Source organism: Diachasmimorpha longicaudata, chromosome 6, assembly GCF_034640455.1.
Source record: "Diachasmimorpha longicaudata isolate KC_UGA_2023 chromosome 6, iyDiaLong2, whole genome shotgun sequence".
Classification (NCBI taxonomy): Eukaryota; Metazoa; Arthropoda; class Insecta; order Hymenoptera; family Braconidae; genus Diachasmimorpha; species Diachasmimorpha longicaudata.
In genome coordinates, this window is record NC_087230.1 from 6546741 (window position 1) to 6563207 (window position 16467).

The 16467-nt window shown below is 40.3% G+C and overlaps 2 protein-coding genes across 2 annotated transcripts; one reads left to right on the forward strand and one right to left on the reverse strand.

Moving 5' to 3' along the window:
* The first annotated feature begins 1635 nt into the window (after positions 1–1635).
* LOC135163359 (golgin subfamily A member 7) lies at positions 1636–4293 on the forward strand. The gene is made up of 3 exons (XM_064122743.1): positions 1636–1940; positions 2240–2395; positions 2873–4293. The coding sequence occupies exons 1-3, from the start codon at positions 1932–1934 to the stop codon at positions 3161–3163; spliced, it is 456 nt and encodes a 151-aa protein (XP_063978813.1). The 5' UTR covers positions 1636–1931; the 3' UTR covers positions 3164–4293.
* LOC135163336 (cGMP-specific 3',5'-cyclic phosphodiesterase-like) lies at positions 4282–13821 on the reverse strand. Its single transcript, XM_064122693.1, has 11 exons — positions 13021–13821; positions 11607–11745; positions 11182–11516; positions 10412–10645; positions 9562–10089; positions 8561–8858; positions 8053–8091; positions 7682–7966; positions 6734–7110; positions 6215–6651; positions 4282–6145 (listed from the first exon to the last, which is right to left on the reverse strand). Exons 2-11 carry the CDS (start codon positions 11652–11654, stop codon positions 5490–5492), a joined length of 3237 nt encoding a protein of 1078 aa, XP_063978763.1. The 5' UTR covers positions 11655–11745; positions 13021–13821; the 3' UTR covers positions 4282–5489.
* Between the last annotated feature and the right edge of the window lie 2646 nt (positions 13822–16467).

A 16467-nucleotide genomic window follows, 5' to 3' on the forward strand; every position in this document is an offset into this window, starting at 1 on the left:
AAATCCCAAATATTTCAAATCGTAATCCAAGTGGTATCGCTCAGCTCCAGAAAAAAATTCTTCCGATTTGTAGCTAGAAACAAAGTTTTTTCACCCCATCCCAACGTGTCATTTCTCACTAAAAGAACAAACTTGATATTTGTCAATGTCCCAGGGATTTTTTCTACCCATTCTTTCCCGAGGAGTGACTCTAAGAAATGTGAAAAGAAAAAATTCAACTTTTTCCATTGCGCTCGTCTCAATGTCTCTCATCCACCAAACACGAATCTTGCATTGGATTTATTTCAGTTTTCTTCTCTCGAAAAAGTTGTCTCCATTCTTCTTTGAGCATTCGTGTTATTGCGTTATGTCATCCACCACCGAATATCTCTTACTGTGCTGGGAATAACATTCACCTTTACAAATGGGTGAAAAATATTCTCGTCACAGACAGACTCTGTGATAAAAAAAAATTGGCTCAACGGAAACTGTAAATGTTTCGGATAACAATTCTTTATAAAAATCAATAGAATAACCTGCCGAATTCTATTGACTCGTAAATCTGTAAATTACATTCTACCGAACATATTTTCAACGTAATAATTACTTTATGAATATCTAAAGGCAGACAACCGATAAATAATGCGTTAGAATCGGAGTTTTCCGAAAAACACGAGTGAATTTTCCCAGCATTACATAACGACTGGTAATGGAAGGAAGACATTGAATAACATTGAGAAAAATGCGATCGATTGCTCCCCCGGCTCCCCATCATCTTGAATTTCTGGATTGAATTCAGCATTCTCAACGACACAGCATCCACTCCTAGCCTGAGGGCTCAATATCGCCATTACCGGAATATGAGTCTCCATTCTTTTCATCCAATTTCTCCAGAACATGCAGACAATTTCAGGAAAATATCGTCATTCCTATCAGAAGCAAAATCTATTTGAACTTCTGCTCGTGGAGGTGAAATAATTCTAGAAATTCTGAGCTTATCCGCGGGTCTGTAGTCTTTTAGTGGATAGACGCAGGGATCGACTTTTTCAGACTGTCGGTTGGTCACGGTATTGCCAGTGTTAGCACTTGATACTACGGCTTTGAAGATTACCCGCCGTTGGAATTAATCGTGTGTCTCTTTACCGATTGTTAACTTATTTTTCAATGACAAATGTTAAAATCTACATTTTTTACAGAATTCAATGTTTAAGCAAATACGGCCGATTATAACTTTAAGTTAGTTGACATTTCTGCATTCGTCTCGTTTGTTTCTTCGTAAATAAATTATTTATTCACTTTATTGTAGTCCACGTACTAATCTTGAAGAACTTCGTCTAATAGAATTCTATAGAAATTCACTTACACAAAACGTTACATGATTAAAAAATTAAAAAAAGTAGAATCTGTACAGAGATATTTTTACACAACAAATTGTAACCTTTTCTATGAGAAATTTACAGCTGTGAGAGACATTCAAGTGAAGGCAAATAAAAGTTCACTAGGAATCCACTAGTTCCGTTTAATAAATTCCCCCAGTTTTTCAATAAAATTTATTCAAACCTTCCCACAAGATCCGTCATTTCAAAGAGACCAGTGATTCACCCATTCGAATCGACAGCAAAGAGCATCCGAAAACCCAAGAAAGAGGTCGGCGTATGCGCGCGCATCACCAATGGCTTCCAGGCCGTATTCCTGTTGAGTGCTGACCTGCTGACGCTGTTCTCTGGAAAGAATCAGACGTTTAGACAGTTCTTTCGATTAATTAATTCCAACGGTTTTCCATTTGTCATAAAGAATCATTCCCAGTGTTTGAGGCGCTCCTCAGTAGTGAAAATAGTGAATTTTATTGCGAAAAATTCGTGCTCTACCGATGTGCCGTCATCGCTGAGGCTACAGGGCTGATCCATCAGAATCAACGTTGGCCCACCCACTGTACCGAGACGAAGCTTAAAATGCCACTGGTGAGTGCAAAACAATAATTCATTGTGTCATTGTCATTGTCGGAATAGTTCAAGTAACCATTGAAGGCAATTGGTGTTAAAGGCGATGCTTGTGGCCAGTGATTTGACGGAGGAGCCACTGGCTCCTTTGTCTAACCCCAAAGTTTGTTGTCAAAATATTTTAAGGACATGTGTGGATCGTGTGATGGATATATGAGGGTGATAGGTGTTGGTGGGATTGATGAATGCGATAGGAGGTGATTGGTGATTGATTAATTGGTTGGGTGGATGTTGGAATAAGCTTTTCATTTGATGAGCAGGGAAATCATGTGCCACTCCAGGATATGGGGGCTGGAAGGGGTCAGGGTGGTGGAGGGCCTCCTCAGAACTGCATGAAGGTGTTCGTTCAGAGGGACTACACCCAGGGAACTATGGTCAAATTCCAAACGAGATTTCCACCCGAGCTATCCGACAGAGTGAGTCTTAACCTCAATTCCTTGGATGTGATCGATTTGCCCTGGAAAATGCAGTACAGAAATCCTCTGAGAGAAACTCTAGCAAGTTGACAAAGGAAATGCAATAGAGTGAGGGCTTGTTTTCAGGAACAATCCACTGATTTTCAGAATTTTGTTCAAGTACTTTTCGTCATGGAATTTATCCGGAGAGCTGTCCTTCTGACACGACCCTGGAAATGGAAATAAAATCAAAAAACGTCCTAATGTTTGTTTGGGTTATTCTCTTTCTTCGATTTAATTTTTTTTAATTATGTCGTACATAAAAAAAATATGTTTCCTCATTTCCTCTTTTGAAAACCAATTTTTTGATTGAATCAGACTAGTACAAAAATGTAGCACATCTCTGGAACAAGTCATTTTTGACCGGATCTTTCTCTCAATGATTTCCTCTGCGTCTGCCCCGCCCACCCAAAAATTAAATGGACAAAATTTCAACAGCTGGATCCAGAAACCTTCGAGTACACGATAAACCAGCTCAACAATTACTTCGCGGAAGCCGAGAGTGGTAGTTGTTCAACTTACTGCGAAGGATGCCTAGCATGTCTAACAGGTTATCTAATATATATATGCACGGAGACACATTATGAAAAGTGTCTTCGCAAAGTGGCAAAATTTATCTGCGAACAGAATGACAGAGTATACAGGCCACGTGGTCTCCTCCTGACGGATCCCACAACACGTGGCCTGAGGCTCATAGAGATATCAATACTGGATAGGCCTCCGTCGTGACTGCATGTTAGCCAATCCGCGGAATTTTTCATGTGACTCGTTCTGCATCAAAGCAATTACCACTGGTAAAATGTATAAAAATTATAAAAATCAAGCCCTCGTAACGCGCAATTATCGTCATCATTACCTGGCAAGTGTGATTCGTCGCGCGATTACCTGATTTATCGATGTCGAAGAGCGAGAGAAGCCCCTTCTTGTCACGAATTTTGTATAAAAAAAATTAATTTAAATAACTGCCCCAGGTCGCACGATGTATTCTGATGGGGTGCACATTGTTCTTTATTTTTGACGAATGTTACTTCACTAGATGGAATAAGTAGGATAATTATGGTAGAAGGTTCAACAGTTGTAATAATAAAGTAAACGAAGGTGACTGCATTTACGGAGAAACTCAAGTTCAAAATACGTTTGAAGATCTCAGCCTATTCCATTATTATCTTCCTTTACCCCTCGTTAATCTTCCAATGAATCCCCTGGGATGGGATGATTTATCGTGCTCTCAAATTAAAATTTTCTTTCTCCCCTAAAAGCACCGAACAGCAAACAAAAAAAAAAATACGCGCGATACGAGATTATGATTTTTCATTATTTGTAGACGTAATTCCCCTGGGAATATTCGGTCCAAGAAATCCACGGATTGGCTAACCATTACCAAAAAAAAAAACAAACTGGGCAAGTGTTGTGCGTTTTGACACTACAATTGGCGAATCGATTTACGCGAAATTATTCGCGATTGCGTTGATTTTTCTGATTGCAATCATAAGTCTGACCAGTTATTTTTTCAATGATTCTAATTTGTCCCGTTACCAACGTAATTTGCGATCACTCCCCCTCGCTCCAGTCAATCGTTCAGTTATTTTTGTGTTCGATCACTAAAACGCAGGAAGAAAGAAAAACCCATTTGTAAATAAATTATAATTCGGTATGTGTGATTATTGAGGAGGCAATGGTCTTGTTATACTTAATATGAGAACAGTAGGAAATAAGGAGATTGTTTATGTAAGTAAAAGAAACAATTATGTGACGATCGAATTAACGACTGGACTCTGAGTCACTCGTACCACTGTAATTTCTAAATGTTTTAATAATAAAAAGAAAATGGAGGGAAGTGAAAGTGATTTCTGATTTCTTCACTTTGTCCATATCTTTTCTTTATTTTCCACTCTCCCTTGTGGTTTTTCGTCTGTAATTTTGGTACATCAAAATTTATTGTTATCCCATGCAGTTATGACATTACATTCTCCTAATTTATTAACTCACTTTAATTCCCTACTTATATCAAAAGACTAGAAACCATTTTGTTTTATTATCATTATCTTACTTGTCACGTTAATCCCTTTCAATTAGAATAAGATCAGTGTCATCGACACAAGAGCCCCAATTCTCAATCTCGATGCCACTTGGAAGGACGAAGAATCGAAGAATAGTGATCCACAATATTCCCCTCGATAGTTTAGAAGATATTTTTTTTTTCACTAAATTGACTACATCTTAGAGATCAACATTCTGACATGATACTTACAATAATCCGTGAGCCGAAGTAACGTGCCTCTTGTCTGAGCATTAAAAACAAATTGGACAGAGTCAGAGAAACACCGATGACACGCATTCCAATCTCACATGTATTGTTAATTAATTCATCTTATCGTTAATTCTTAATTAATCTGTTCCTTGAAAACTCGTGAGATCGCAAAAATGTGTACACACTAAATACACTCTATAATACATCAAATTCAGATGTCTTCGAGTCACCACACTGATAGAAGAATTGATTAGCTAACCAAATTTTTTTGTACAGTAAACCCAATCGTTATTGGATCCACGATATAGTATTGTATACTAAAATATCACAAATCAGCATGTGATATTTTGTTTATTCTGGACAACACATTGTTGGATAACTATAAGAAATATACACTGGCATTAAACTCATTAACAGTTAACGAACCTCATTCACAACAAACCAGTCATTCTACCAGTGCAGGACTAACAAAGCCCTCAGACAATCCCCCCTTATCCACGGTGACTAAAACCCTTGGATTTTCGTATTTGTACAAAAAGAGATTGTCAATGCCCCACTGATTCCCTCCTAGCAGAGACCCACACAGACCTATCGAAGCCTACCAGAGGCATTAATTGGCCAATCCGGAGCTTGAACTGCATCTCTAATTAATTTATCCCGTTCCATTCTCCCCTGAAATCCCAGTGGAGAACTGAACAATTACCCATAACCAGTGGGAAAAGGTCATTCTCCAAGTGTTCACAATGGCAACTAGCCTCGCAGTCACTCGGGAATGCTCTCCAGAGTGCTCGAGCTCGTGAGCCGTCAAATGAGCAGACAAAGTTTATTCTTGTTCTTCCTCTCTGGAAGGAGTACCTTAGCCTTTCCGGTGTCCTCTGAGCCACTTCTAGCATAGAGTGACCTGCTCAATCGATGCCTGACACCTTTGCCAATCGATCGTCCGCCCTTTCTCAACGAGGCGAACCTCCCCAACGCAGTTTTCGGAAAGTCCGATGCTTTTGCCGGACCAGACGTGTCCTTTTTCTCCTGCGCGCAATTCAATGTTGTCACTGTAAACTCGATGTCCTTGGGTTCTTGTGAGACAAATTCCTCGACTGGCTCCTCAATGGTATCCCTGTCGATCCACGTCAGGCCCATTTCAACCTTTTCAGCGAGGTCCTGCCAGTGCTTGCGATTCTCAGCTGTTCCCTCGTAGAGGGGCATTATCCAGGGAAATGTCTCCGATAAAACTCGGTACAGGGGCAAACAAATTACGTCGATAAATCCAACCTGCATCTGCGGTAGTTCATCGCGTCGCTCGCGATCCATCATGGCGACTGGTTGTTGATTGAGCTGGAGCTTCTCCAGGTCTCCTTGATCGAAAAATTCATCAGCCACGAGCTTCGCCACTCGGTGCTGCACATCCCACGGTTTTGCTATCGCACTCACATCGCAGGCGGTCATCATCATACCGCAGAGAACTGGAAATGAAATTATTAATTGCAGAATTGAGATGAGGGGACAACAGATTATTAGATTAGCAGACTTACGTTCTTTCTTCTCTTCGCTCTGCCAATCAAACTCGCCTTCATCGATTAACTCCATAAAGTTGTTCTTCTTCTTGAAGTAGACAGCAAGATCTGTCGATAATATTGCACTCTCCACCACTTTCATCACATGACGATAGTCCTCCATGGAGAGGGTCTGGAAGATGTTGTTGCTGTCGGAGTTGAGGATCATCACACACTGGTCGAAGTGGTGATGCTCCATGGTGCTCGTTGAATAGAGAATTGCCAAGGGGGACTCGGTCTTTGTTTGGAATGCGTTATTTGTGCCACGGTGATCGAGATCGTGGCATAAACACGCCACCAGGAGACCTAGGATCTCCAGGTCTGTCATGAATTGCTCCATTTTTCCAGTCTTCAGCATTGCAAACATTGTTTGCGCTACGTTCAGGGCATGCCTCCAGTTGTGATACTTGACAGGTCTGTTGGGCATTTAAATTCAATGTCTTTTCCTATTAATCTGCTGTCTAAAGTAATTTCAAATTGTGGATCAAAAGAACTCACCGATAATTCTTCTTCACACTCAGAATCCATCGGCAAAAAACATCGTAAGGTATGTGAAATCTCTGAATAAGGTTGCAGGCCTTGAACATTCGGACAGTAGCTCGACAAGTGTCCTCATCTGTTAACTCAAAATCAGTGAAGGTAAAGCTGTACAAATTGTACTGTTCAGCGGATGGAATGTCATCACTGGTGAGACGGAGAGCATCATCATTGCTGGCAGTAGCATGATAACTCAGGCATTCGAGTGCTACTTTTTGTTTAGCCATGAGCTTGCAGGCTGACTCGTACATCTGAGTATTGTGAATTCCAAGGCCGCAGAAAATAGCGAAAGCCTCGAATATTGAGACGTCCGAGTCGGTAAACGAACTTCCATTGTCCTGCGGTTGAAAAGAATGGATATTAAATGCAGTGAAGCGCAAACACTCCTTTGTCGTGATATGCCGAGGGGGAATTCGTCCGATAAGGCCTGAAAATGATGCTCCCATTATTTTCTGAATAAATATAAATATCAGGAATAAGTCTCGAGCAAAATCTTGCGGTGAATATTCCTCAGGAGATTCTTCGGAAATTACCCGCTTCTGAGATGTCTCCGGACTAATGTTCCTGTCATTCTTTCATATCGAATCATCTCGGAAATAAATTAGCTGAAATACATGAAGAGATTTTTTCGTCGAGAATGATCTTGTGCTCATATTTTTGCATAGCTTTAACGACCTATTATTTTTCCAACAAAATGGCCGGTGAAACATGTACAATACACGTCAGATGTAATGGCAGACATTTTTCAAGATAATTTTAGTATTCAAGACTCAATTTCTGATATTTATTGTATTCCATTTGGAGCTAATATACCAACTTACAAACTTTTGAGAGGCGGAAATAGAGATACAGTAAAATAGTATAAATTAAGAACTTTTAATTAACACGATCCCATCGCTCAATACGGACCTTGTTAATGAGCTGTGCGACGCCAATAACACTCCTCTGCCCATTAACAATGGGCATGCAAAGAATACTCCTGATAGGATCCTTCCCCACATCCAAAACCTCCCTCTTGAGCCAAAGTGCAACATCTCCAATATTCAGAATTTGTCCCGTGCTGGCAACATACTTAGCTATTTTACCCAACGGGCTGGAAAGATCAGTGGTGCTTGGACGGCTGACTTGAGCTTCCTGCGTTCCATTTTCCATCTTGAAAACCATGGTAAACTTTGCGCTTCCATCGCTGGTACTCTGTCAAGTAGATAATTCCGAGAAATAACATTTGATAAATACCCTCTATCGCGCCATCCCTCATCTCTTACCGAGCTGATACTCACATGACGCAGGAATATATCCTCCATATCAATATTATTGCTCTAAAAATAGAACGAGAAAAATAGAGAAATGAGAGTTGAGATCGAATCAAGGAAGTGATAACGTTCACAGACAAAAAAAACGTCTCAAATAAAGAACTTTGAATTCTTAAAATAAAATACGTTGGGGACATTTAAATATCGCCTCACGCGATTGTGGAGATAAGGATGTACTTTAATTTGGGACAATTCGAGAAGTGGGCACGTCACGCTACGATTAATAACGATAATTTGATGAGACAATTATATCAATTTTATAACTTCCCGGTTTTTATCTTGAGAATTAATAATGTAAAGTTTTTTTTCTAAATAGGGCTCTCGACTTCTACGGGGGTGAGTGGGGCAAATCGAGATCTCTATTTTTATTTCATTTTCCATTGAGATAACGAGTCCCATATTTTTTGTCAATGTAATGGGCGGTATTTCAGTTTTTAGTAACTTTTTCCCGAAATCGAATTTCAAAGTCTCTCACTTCTCTTCTTGACAATGGCTGTCGGTCCTCCTGGATGGACTTGCCCGGCCTCTCCACGATTTTCTCAAGATGCCCAGCCTCACCGCAATCGAGATCAAGCAGATACACCGCACACCTCTCGCACTTGAGCAACTCCTTGGCTTCAGTCATGATTTTCGTCACAAGACACTCGAGATTATTCTGATCCTCGAATATACTTCTCGCCAGATTCAATAGAATTTGATTTCTTCTGTACTCGAGGACAGACAGCTCAAATAGTTGGGCATTTTGGATGCCAATTCCACAGAAAGTCAGGTACCTGGGGAGTTCATTCAATTTAGTCATCATCGTCGGGATTGCTTCTAAAAAAAAAGAAAGGAAAAAAATTCTCCTGAAAGCGATGAGTGCACTATATGGAACCCTTTCACGGGATTCTCCAGGGTATTTTATGTTCCGCACTAGAATGTCCTCTAAACTTGGGCTTTGTACCGCGAGGTACAAATAATATTCACCGGAATTCACAGTCTTTACATGCTCCAGAGAATTTAATCTCCTAAAATTGTGTACGGGAGCTGCGAAGGACTTTCAAAGCATTCATAACATCATTTTCCAGTGGCTCACTCCTTATGCAACGAGCCGATGGAATTTTTCGCACGAGATCCTACGAGTAAACATGTATAGAGCACATCCGGGTCACTTTCAATAGATAGAACGGTCTTCATAAAAAAATTTGAGTGGCATGGAAGGATAAATTTCAAAGGCTTGCGTTAATTTGTTCCTCAAACACCTATTTTCATGGGTAACAATCTACAATCGCGGCTTCTACTACTGAAAATTAACTATTTAAATAATAATTACTTCCCGCAAAAGAGATTTTTTTTAAGTTCAAACAATTATAGTTCAGCAACTTCAACAACAATTTGTTAATTCCGCAAGAAGCCGCGGGCTATGCACCGCCAAATAAATTACTATTCTAATTAGTTAATTAAAGTTTTTAATCAGCGATAATAGCAGAACAATACCTTTTGAAAACTTCGACATCCCTCTCCGTAAATTCGTTGCTACCATTAGTTTTATTGATAATTTGAGCAACCCCAATGACATCCCCCTCGTAATTACAAATGGGCATTGACAGAATGAGAGTTGTCTTGTACCCAGTTCTCATGTCAACGGTACTATTGAACCTAGGATCCTCGTATGCATCGTTGGTATTAATAATCTCCTTAGTCTGAGCAACGTAGCCAGCAATGCCCACCCCAAAGGGTATTCTCAGCTCCTCATTCTTCGCCCTCTGCACTGCCTCCTCCAGTTCGGTTTCTTGAGTAACGTCGAAGAGTTTAGCAACGAGATAACGATCCTCCGGGGCACCTTTTGCAAGAAATAAACTGCCTCGGTCCGCGTGCGTCAGTAGTCCCACGTTAACGAGAATTTTGTGGCACAAGACGTTGATGTCTAGCTCATTGGCGACGTCTCTTATGAGCTCCATGAAGAGTTCACCCTCGTCCAGCTGATTCAACTCCTCTCGACGCCCCGAGAGAGACAGGGGCAGCCTTGAAAGGAATATTGTGAGGGTTAAAGAAGGACGAGGGGAAATTTTAGGCTTCAGTTGGTGAAAGTAGAATTTTTCTGGCCCATTTCAATACCAAAAATACAAAAAAATCACATTTTCCCTGGACATCGAACAATTTATTTCTTTTTATTTATTTTTTTTGCTCTTTAGATATCCCATTATATTTCAAAAGTCCCTCGATGGCTATTTTCACCAACAAAAGGCTCTCAAGTTTCCCCCTAGTCTCCTTTTAATCATTCAGATTATCGGGGGAGAGAAAAATGCCTGGGAAATAAATACTCGTGGGGAAGGGAATAAATCACCTGCTCGGGCTTTTGCTGCGTTTTGGGGAGCTGGAGGCTAGCCAGGACTGAAAGAGGTCTGAGGTGATGCTGTTACGCTTGGGGCGAACCATGGGTGTCTCGTCCGGGGGTGGTCGCAGGCTGAGGGTCGCAATTTTTGGTTGGAGATTCGTGTTCAAGAGTCGCATCTTCAACTCTGGACTTGCCTTGTCTCTCAGCCACGCTTCAACCACCGAGGGATTGGTCTCCAAGTACCTGAATTGTTCGTTAATTATTTTTACAAGAGGGTTAATGACTCACTGGGCGGAAAAGTTGAAAGAAATCGTGAGACTTTAGACTTCACTAGAAACTCAATAAAGTTTGTAATTTGTGATGCGATAAAAAAATTTTCCAAAGAGTAGAACTCAAGAGAACTGAGGAAAAACATGATCATGATTTTTTTGTATGCAAATTGATAAAATAATCTTGAATGCAAAGTTATTCGTCAGGATATCAAAACGTTGTGAGACATTTTAATCCATTTTAATTCAAGATTTACTAGGATTTAATTTCCATCCTATTGATTAACTCTGAAAAGCCAGAGTGGAAGCCGAGATGATGGATTTTTCTTCCTCTGAAGGTCTCTTTGTCCCGAACAATCTTCGTTTTTTGTTCCATTTCATAAATTGGATTTCTCCAAGAATCTCTTATTATCCCACTCTGTCTCCTCCGCGTAAAAGGATCCTCTCGAATATTTTATTCAACGCTATCATCTTATATCACTCCGCGGAAATTTTCTCTCGTCAACTCACTTGCCAACTCGCTCCATCGTGAGACCAGTGTCTTCCTCAAATTCATGGATTGTATCGGGACATGGAATTCTTTTACTCTTGGTGAGTTTCAGCAGTTCACTACCCTCCTTAATGTCAGTCTTGATACTCCCACTTAAATTTATTTTTGATTCAATTTTTATTTGATCGGATTGTGTGTCCGATGTGCCGGGACCTGGACAATCCAGTGAGGCGGGCTTATCGCTCGATGACTGCACCAATTTACACTCTTTTTTCTTGGACGCCTCCGGCGAACGTGGTATCGTTGAGATTTTCATTATTAATATATTTGTACTTAAATTATTATTGTTATTTATCTAGAACAGAAACGAATAGGATCAAATTTTCCAGGGTCACATGGAAATTTAGATTCTACATTCCTCGGAAAAATATCAACCCTCGGTTACCTTGTAATCCGTTTCTGCCGGCAGGTCCTCTTCGCCCTCGGTTTCCATATCATCTGTCCATCGGATAATCCACTTGAAAACGTGATCTTATCTGAGTATGTTCAAGACGTTTGACCGCTTGCTTACCCCGAGCCTCGACCTTGTCAAACACCCAGATATTGAGTGAAAGAATAAACAAGTTAACCCCGAAAAAGCGAAATAAAACCATTCCCTTTACTCATCCCCCTGTCCCGTATTACCTCGCGCCCTTGTTCCCCAATTAACTTGCACCCCCATTCGTTGTTTCTCTTAAACTACTCGACATGGAAAACAACAGCCCCTCGAGCTTATCCCAAGAATAATCAAGAAATAAATTCAAGTGGAATATTCAATAGGCTAGTGAAACCAGATAAGCCAACTACTACATTCGTGATAAATATCTACAAATATACATGGAGAGAAATTGTTCAGAAAACTTACATAGTGGGGAAAAAATTAATGCGAAAAATTCTACCGCATGTAGAAATGATTATTTTCATTAAAATGTCGAATTATTTATGGGAATTCCGGTTGGAATTCCCTCAGTTCTGATTCTAATCATGTCTCCTGAATCTAAGGTCCAAGATTCTACATCCGCTCGAATAATTCATTTGATTAATTTTTCGCCTGCGATGGAGACATAATTCAGGTGAAGTATTCAAAAGTCTAGTAGAATCAGATAAATGAGGATAAAACAAATTTCCTCATGACCTTTCTAGTGTAGAAATATCCGAAAAAATATGGACGGAAATGTCAGGATATTTATTTCTTCATTTCATCGCGCTACAAGAATTATTAAATAAATTCGACTGACGGCTTGAAAAGCCCGGTAGAGCTAGTAGATGCTTTACCTCAACTTGATCTATGATTTTTAAGGAGATAAGAATCCTTCCCCAGTGACCTTATTTATGAAAACGGAAGCTCTGAAAAGCGAGTTCACACGCACGAGAATTTTTACTGAAACACCTAGTGATCCATTAGAGAACTGGATTTTTATGGAATATCAATTGGAAAATCCATTAGCTTCTAGACTATTCTATTACACAGTATCCCAGCTATACTCTCCATTCACAAAATGCTATAAAAAAGTACATAGAATTTTTTCTATAGAATTCCATCAATTTCTCCCAATAGAGCACTTTTTATGGAACAACCCCAAAACAACAACTTTGAAAAATAATAAAAATGCCCTAACCATAAAAAATTAAATTGCATAAAATGTTCGATGGTCCGATAGATTGAAAAGATCAATCTGTCATCCGCAAATTAATAATTCTTCACGATAAAGCTCCATTTTTTTAATTTAATCGAAAAATCGAAATTTAGCAAACACACGAATTGAACGGAAGTCTCTCCCACGACAAAGCCCACGTCAATTTCCGCAAGCACTTCTTACCTCACCAGAAAGAACAACAGTGCCGTTGTACCAGCAACAACAGCAGCAACGATGTGAGGCGAGAAAATGCGTTATCTTCATTGCCCCCGGTATCCCCCACTGTAAAATACAACGAGCACCGGTCGCTACCTATCCACCGAGGCATGACTAGCCATCATCAAGTCCAGTCAGTACCACAAAAACTTGAGATCGATTAAGCGGCATCAGCCCCACGTAAACAAAGCTGATAAACTCTCCCCCAGGTATCACAAACGTTAATGTATAATAAAATAAGTCAGTAAATGTCAAACAGACGCCTGATATTTCATGGTTTTTAATTAAAACGACCGTTAACTCTACCAACTATCAATCTCAATCGCTTCCGGTCTGATTCGTGTGACCTTGGCACGTCGTCCGTCGGTGATCACTCGGTCGATTGACGGTATCATTGCACCCTAACTCACAATGCCCGCAACACCAGTAACCGGCCAATTGTAGGCTGTGATTACAGATCAGTGTACTTATCCACCGATGTTGATGCACTGATGCTGTTGGTTGTACTGATGACGGAGAATAACAGGATTCCGTGTGTGACCTCGTTGTCCTAGTGGGGTTTGGTGGTGGTGGGCTATTACGTACTCTTTTGGGATCTCGACAGAGGGGAAACTCTGATTTACGACAAAAACGAGGGGAAAAAAATTAAATCGGTTGCTCGGTACAACCAACGGCCGAGAAATGGTGCGTCTTGTTGGGCGTGCACCGGGCGAAAGCTCAGAGCTTACTGAGAGAATGCCAGGCTACGATCCAGCGATTGGGGCTGTGATAGAGGGATTCGTGTACATGGAGCTTTAAACGCTCGTGTGATGGTGCAACTGCGGCTGTTGGTGTGTATTCGTGATGCTTGTGTACATGGGAGCTCAGTGGTCGGCGCACTGTGTTGTCTGGCTGCTCGTGGAGTCGCTTGGTAGGGTGCGAGATCGATACTGTCGACTATGGTCCCGGACCAGCCAGCATCTACCCCCAGAGGTTTTCATGTATTTGTGTGACGCGAGAGAGCTGGCACTTGTGTGACGCCGTTAGCAGGACGTGAGCTCGTTTCAGATTTTTTGGTTTTCGATTTTTTCGAAGGGGAATTGATGGACTGATACCATCGTGACAGCTGTCTAAAGGGGGAGGGGGGGCTGATTGATTTTGAGGGCTGTTTTGAGGGCTCGGAGCTTGGGGCTTTTCGGGGATATTGGGGTCTTGACCTCGATCTTGTGACTTTGAATGAGAGAGAAATTGGAAAATTTGATGAGAGCTTTTTCAGGGTGGACGCTTCTGAAAAATATTGTTTTTTATATTTTAGTGTAGAACGGATTGTTTTTTGGGTTTTCAATTTTTTTGTAATTTTATTTATAGAGACTTTATAAAATTTTATTATGTTTTTCGGGGATATTCATGTTAACGGCTCTCTAGGTCTATTTATTGACTTGAATTAAAGTTGAATTATTCATGGAATTTTTGAATTTTCGGTATTTTTAAAAAATCGATTTCTCAGCGCTCTATACAAGCAATAATATCAGAATAAAATTGACCATGACTTGGAAAATTGTATGATAGCCTCTTGATTCTATCAGAATATGTTGTGATGGCCCCTCTTCCGGTTCAGTTACAGTATATAGCTTATGAACCTGAAAAAATGTTTTATGGTCTTTTCGAGTTGGGTACACTCTATGCAAAATACAATTTTTTATTTACTTTTTTTTTGAGATTTCGATTTGATGCTTTGATAGGACGACGGCAGCTGCCTGTCATGAACTGTTAGATACGTACAAAGGGATTACACGCTCGAATTATTGACCTCCATTAGGCACTACTGCCATTGATTTCTCCTTTAGATCGATTATTCCCTTTACAGAGTTTCACTTTTTCGGTTTTCGATTTTTTGCTGTACGAAATTGATGAGTTAATATCACGAGTACAGCTGTCAGGCGATGGAGGAGAGGGTTTGGAATTGATGGGCTGATAGAACCATTCCAGTCATCTGTCGACGTATGCTCGATATGGATGAAGGGCTTTCAGAATTAAATGATTCGGAAATTGATTTTTTTTTATTTTACATTCTACTGCTCTAAGCACTCCATAAGATTATGGAATTATGAAAAATAATGTTACTCAGCAGAACTCATTGGTTCTCAGTATATATTCAGGGTCCTCCTCCTACAGCGAAAAAAATGCGAAAAATCTATCAATAGAGTCTACCATCCCCTTTATACGCAAACAGATTCAGCAAAAACTTGATCGGAAATCAAGTGGACTCGTCTTTCTCCTCCACTTCACTAATAATCCAAAGTAGAGCATTATTTCCAGCCGATAAATCCCAACGTACCAGTGCTCGAGTAGAATAATAAAGAAGGAAAAACTCCGATTCACTGTTTTTTTACCCCTTCAGAATGAGAAACTAACCGACCCCGAAAATTGTGGCCGCCCTTGTGAATATTTAAAGATCGAAATGACCGGTTAAATTTAGAAACTCGATAGTGAAAGTACCGAAATGATGATAACTTGGTGGTCAATTAGTAATTCCAATTAGTTGGGTGTACCAAATGGGGTTGGTGCGGCCTCATAAACTCCGGGGGAGGGGGTGAGGACGGGTGGAGACGGTGGGTACGGAATACTCACCACTGACACGGTGTATGTACATGATGAGGGTCTCCACCACCCGGCATTCATCCCCACTCCGGTGTCTATTCACAGGAGGCAATGAGGGTCCATCGAATTATCTCAATCCGTATGTGGTTTTACCGAAACGCTTCGTGTCACAGGGACCTATCGATTAAAACCAATTCAACTGTTACCCTGCACTCGGCACGAATTAATTATTATAATTGGAGGGTTCTGAGGGACTATCAGCTGATGCACTCGAGTATTACGTCACAACTGGTGTTATCTCTAATTTTAATCCGGGAAATGGCGAATGCAATTTATTCTTGTTCTCGTTTTCTCGCAGGCTCTTCAATCTATAAATTTTGTGAAGACAGCAATTTATTGCTGCGTTAAAAAATTATTTTCATAGTTTGTGACAATTTTGTCTTCATTTCAAAAAAGTTTTCTCGCTCATATACTAATATTCCTCTACTGAACAGAAAATTCGAAGTTCCTTCACGAGATAAAAGCTCACGAAAAAGAATCATTTCATTGAATTAATTAGAAGTGAAATCGAGTAATTATTCACGAATTCTGTCGCCCCTAGACTAAAATACACAAGCTAATCTACGAGCGTAAAAAATAACAGAGTCATCAGTGAGCTTTCCTCTCCCTAAAGCACCTCAAGATGTGACGGGCCGCGAATTTTAATGACCCCAAGGCCTTTCGCCCTCGAAAAAAAAAAGTGATGAAGTAAAAACAAAGGTTGAGAAGTGCTGCTTTGCCAGGTCACTGAACAGCCGGTTAAATAGAGTCGTTTATTCAAGGCTCTCACAAAAT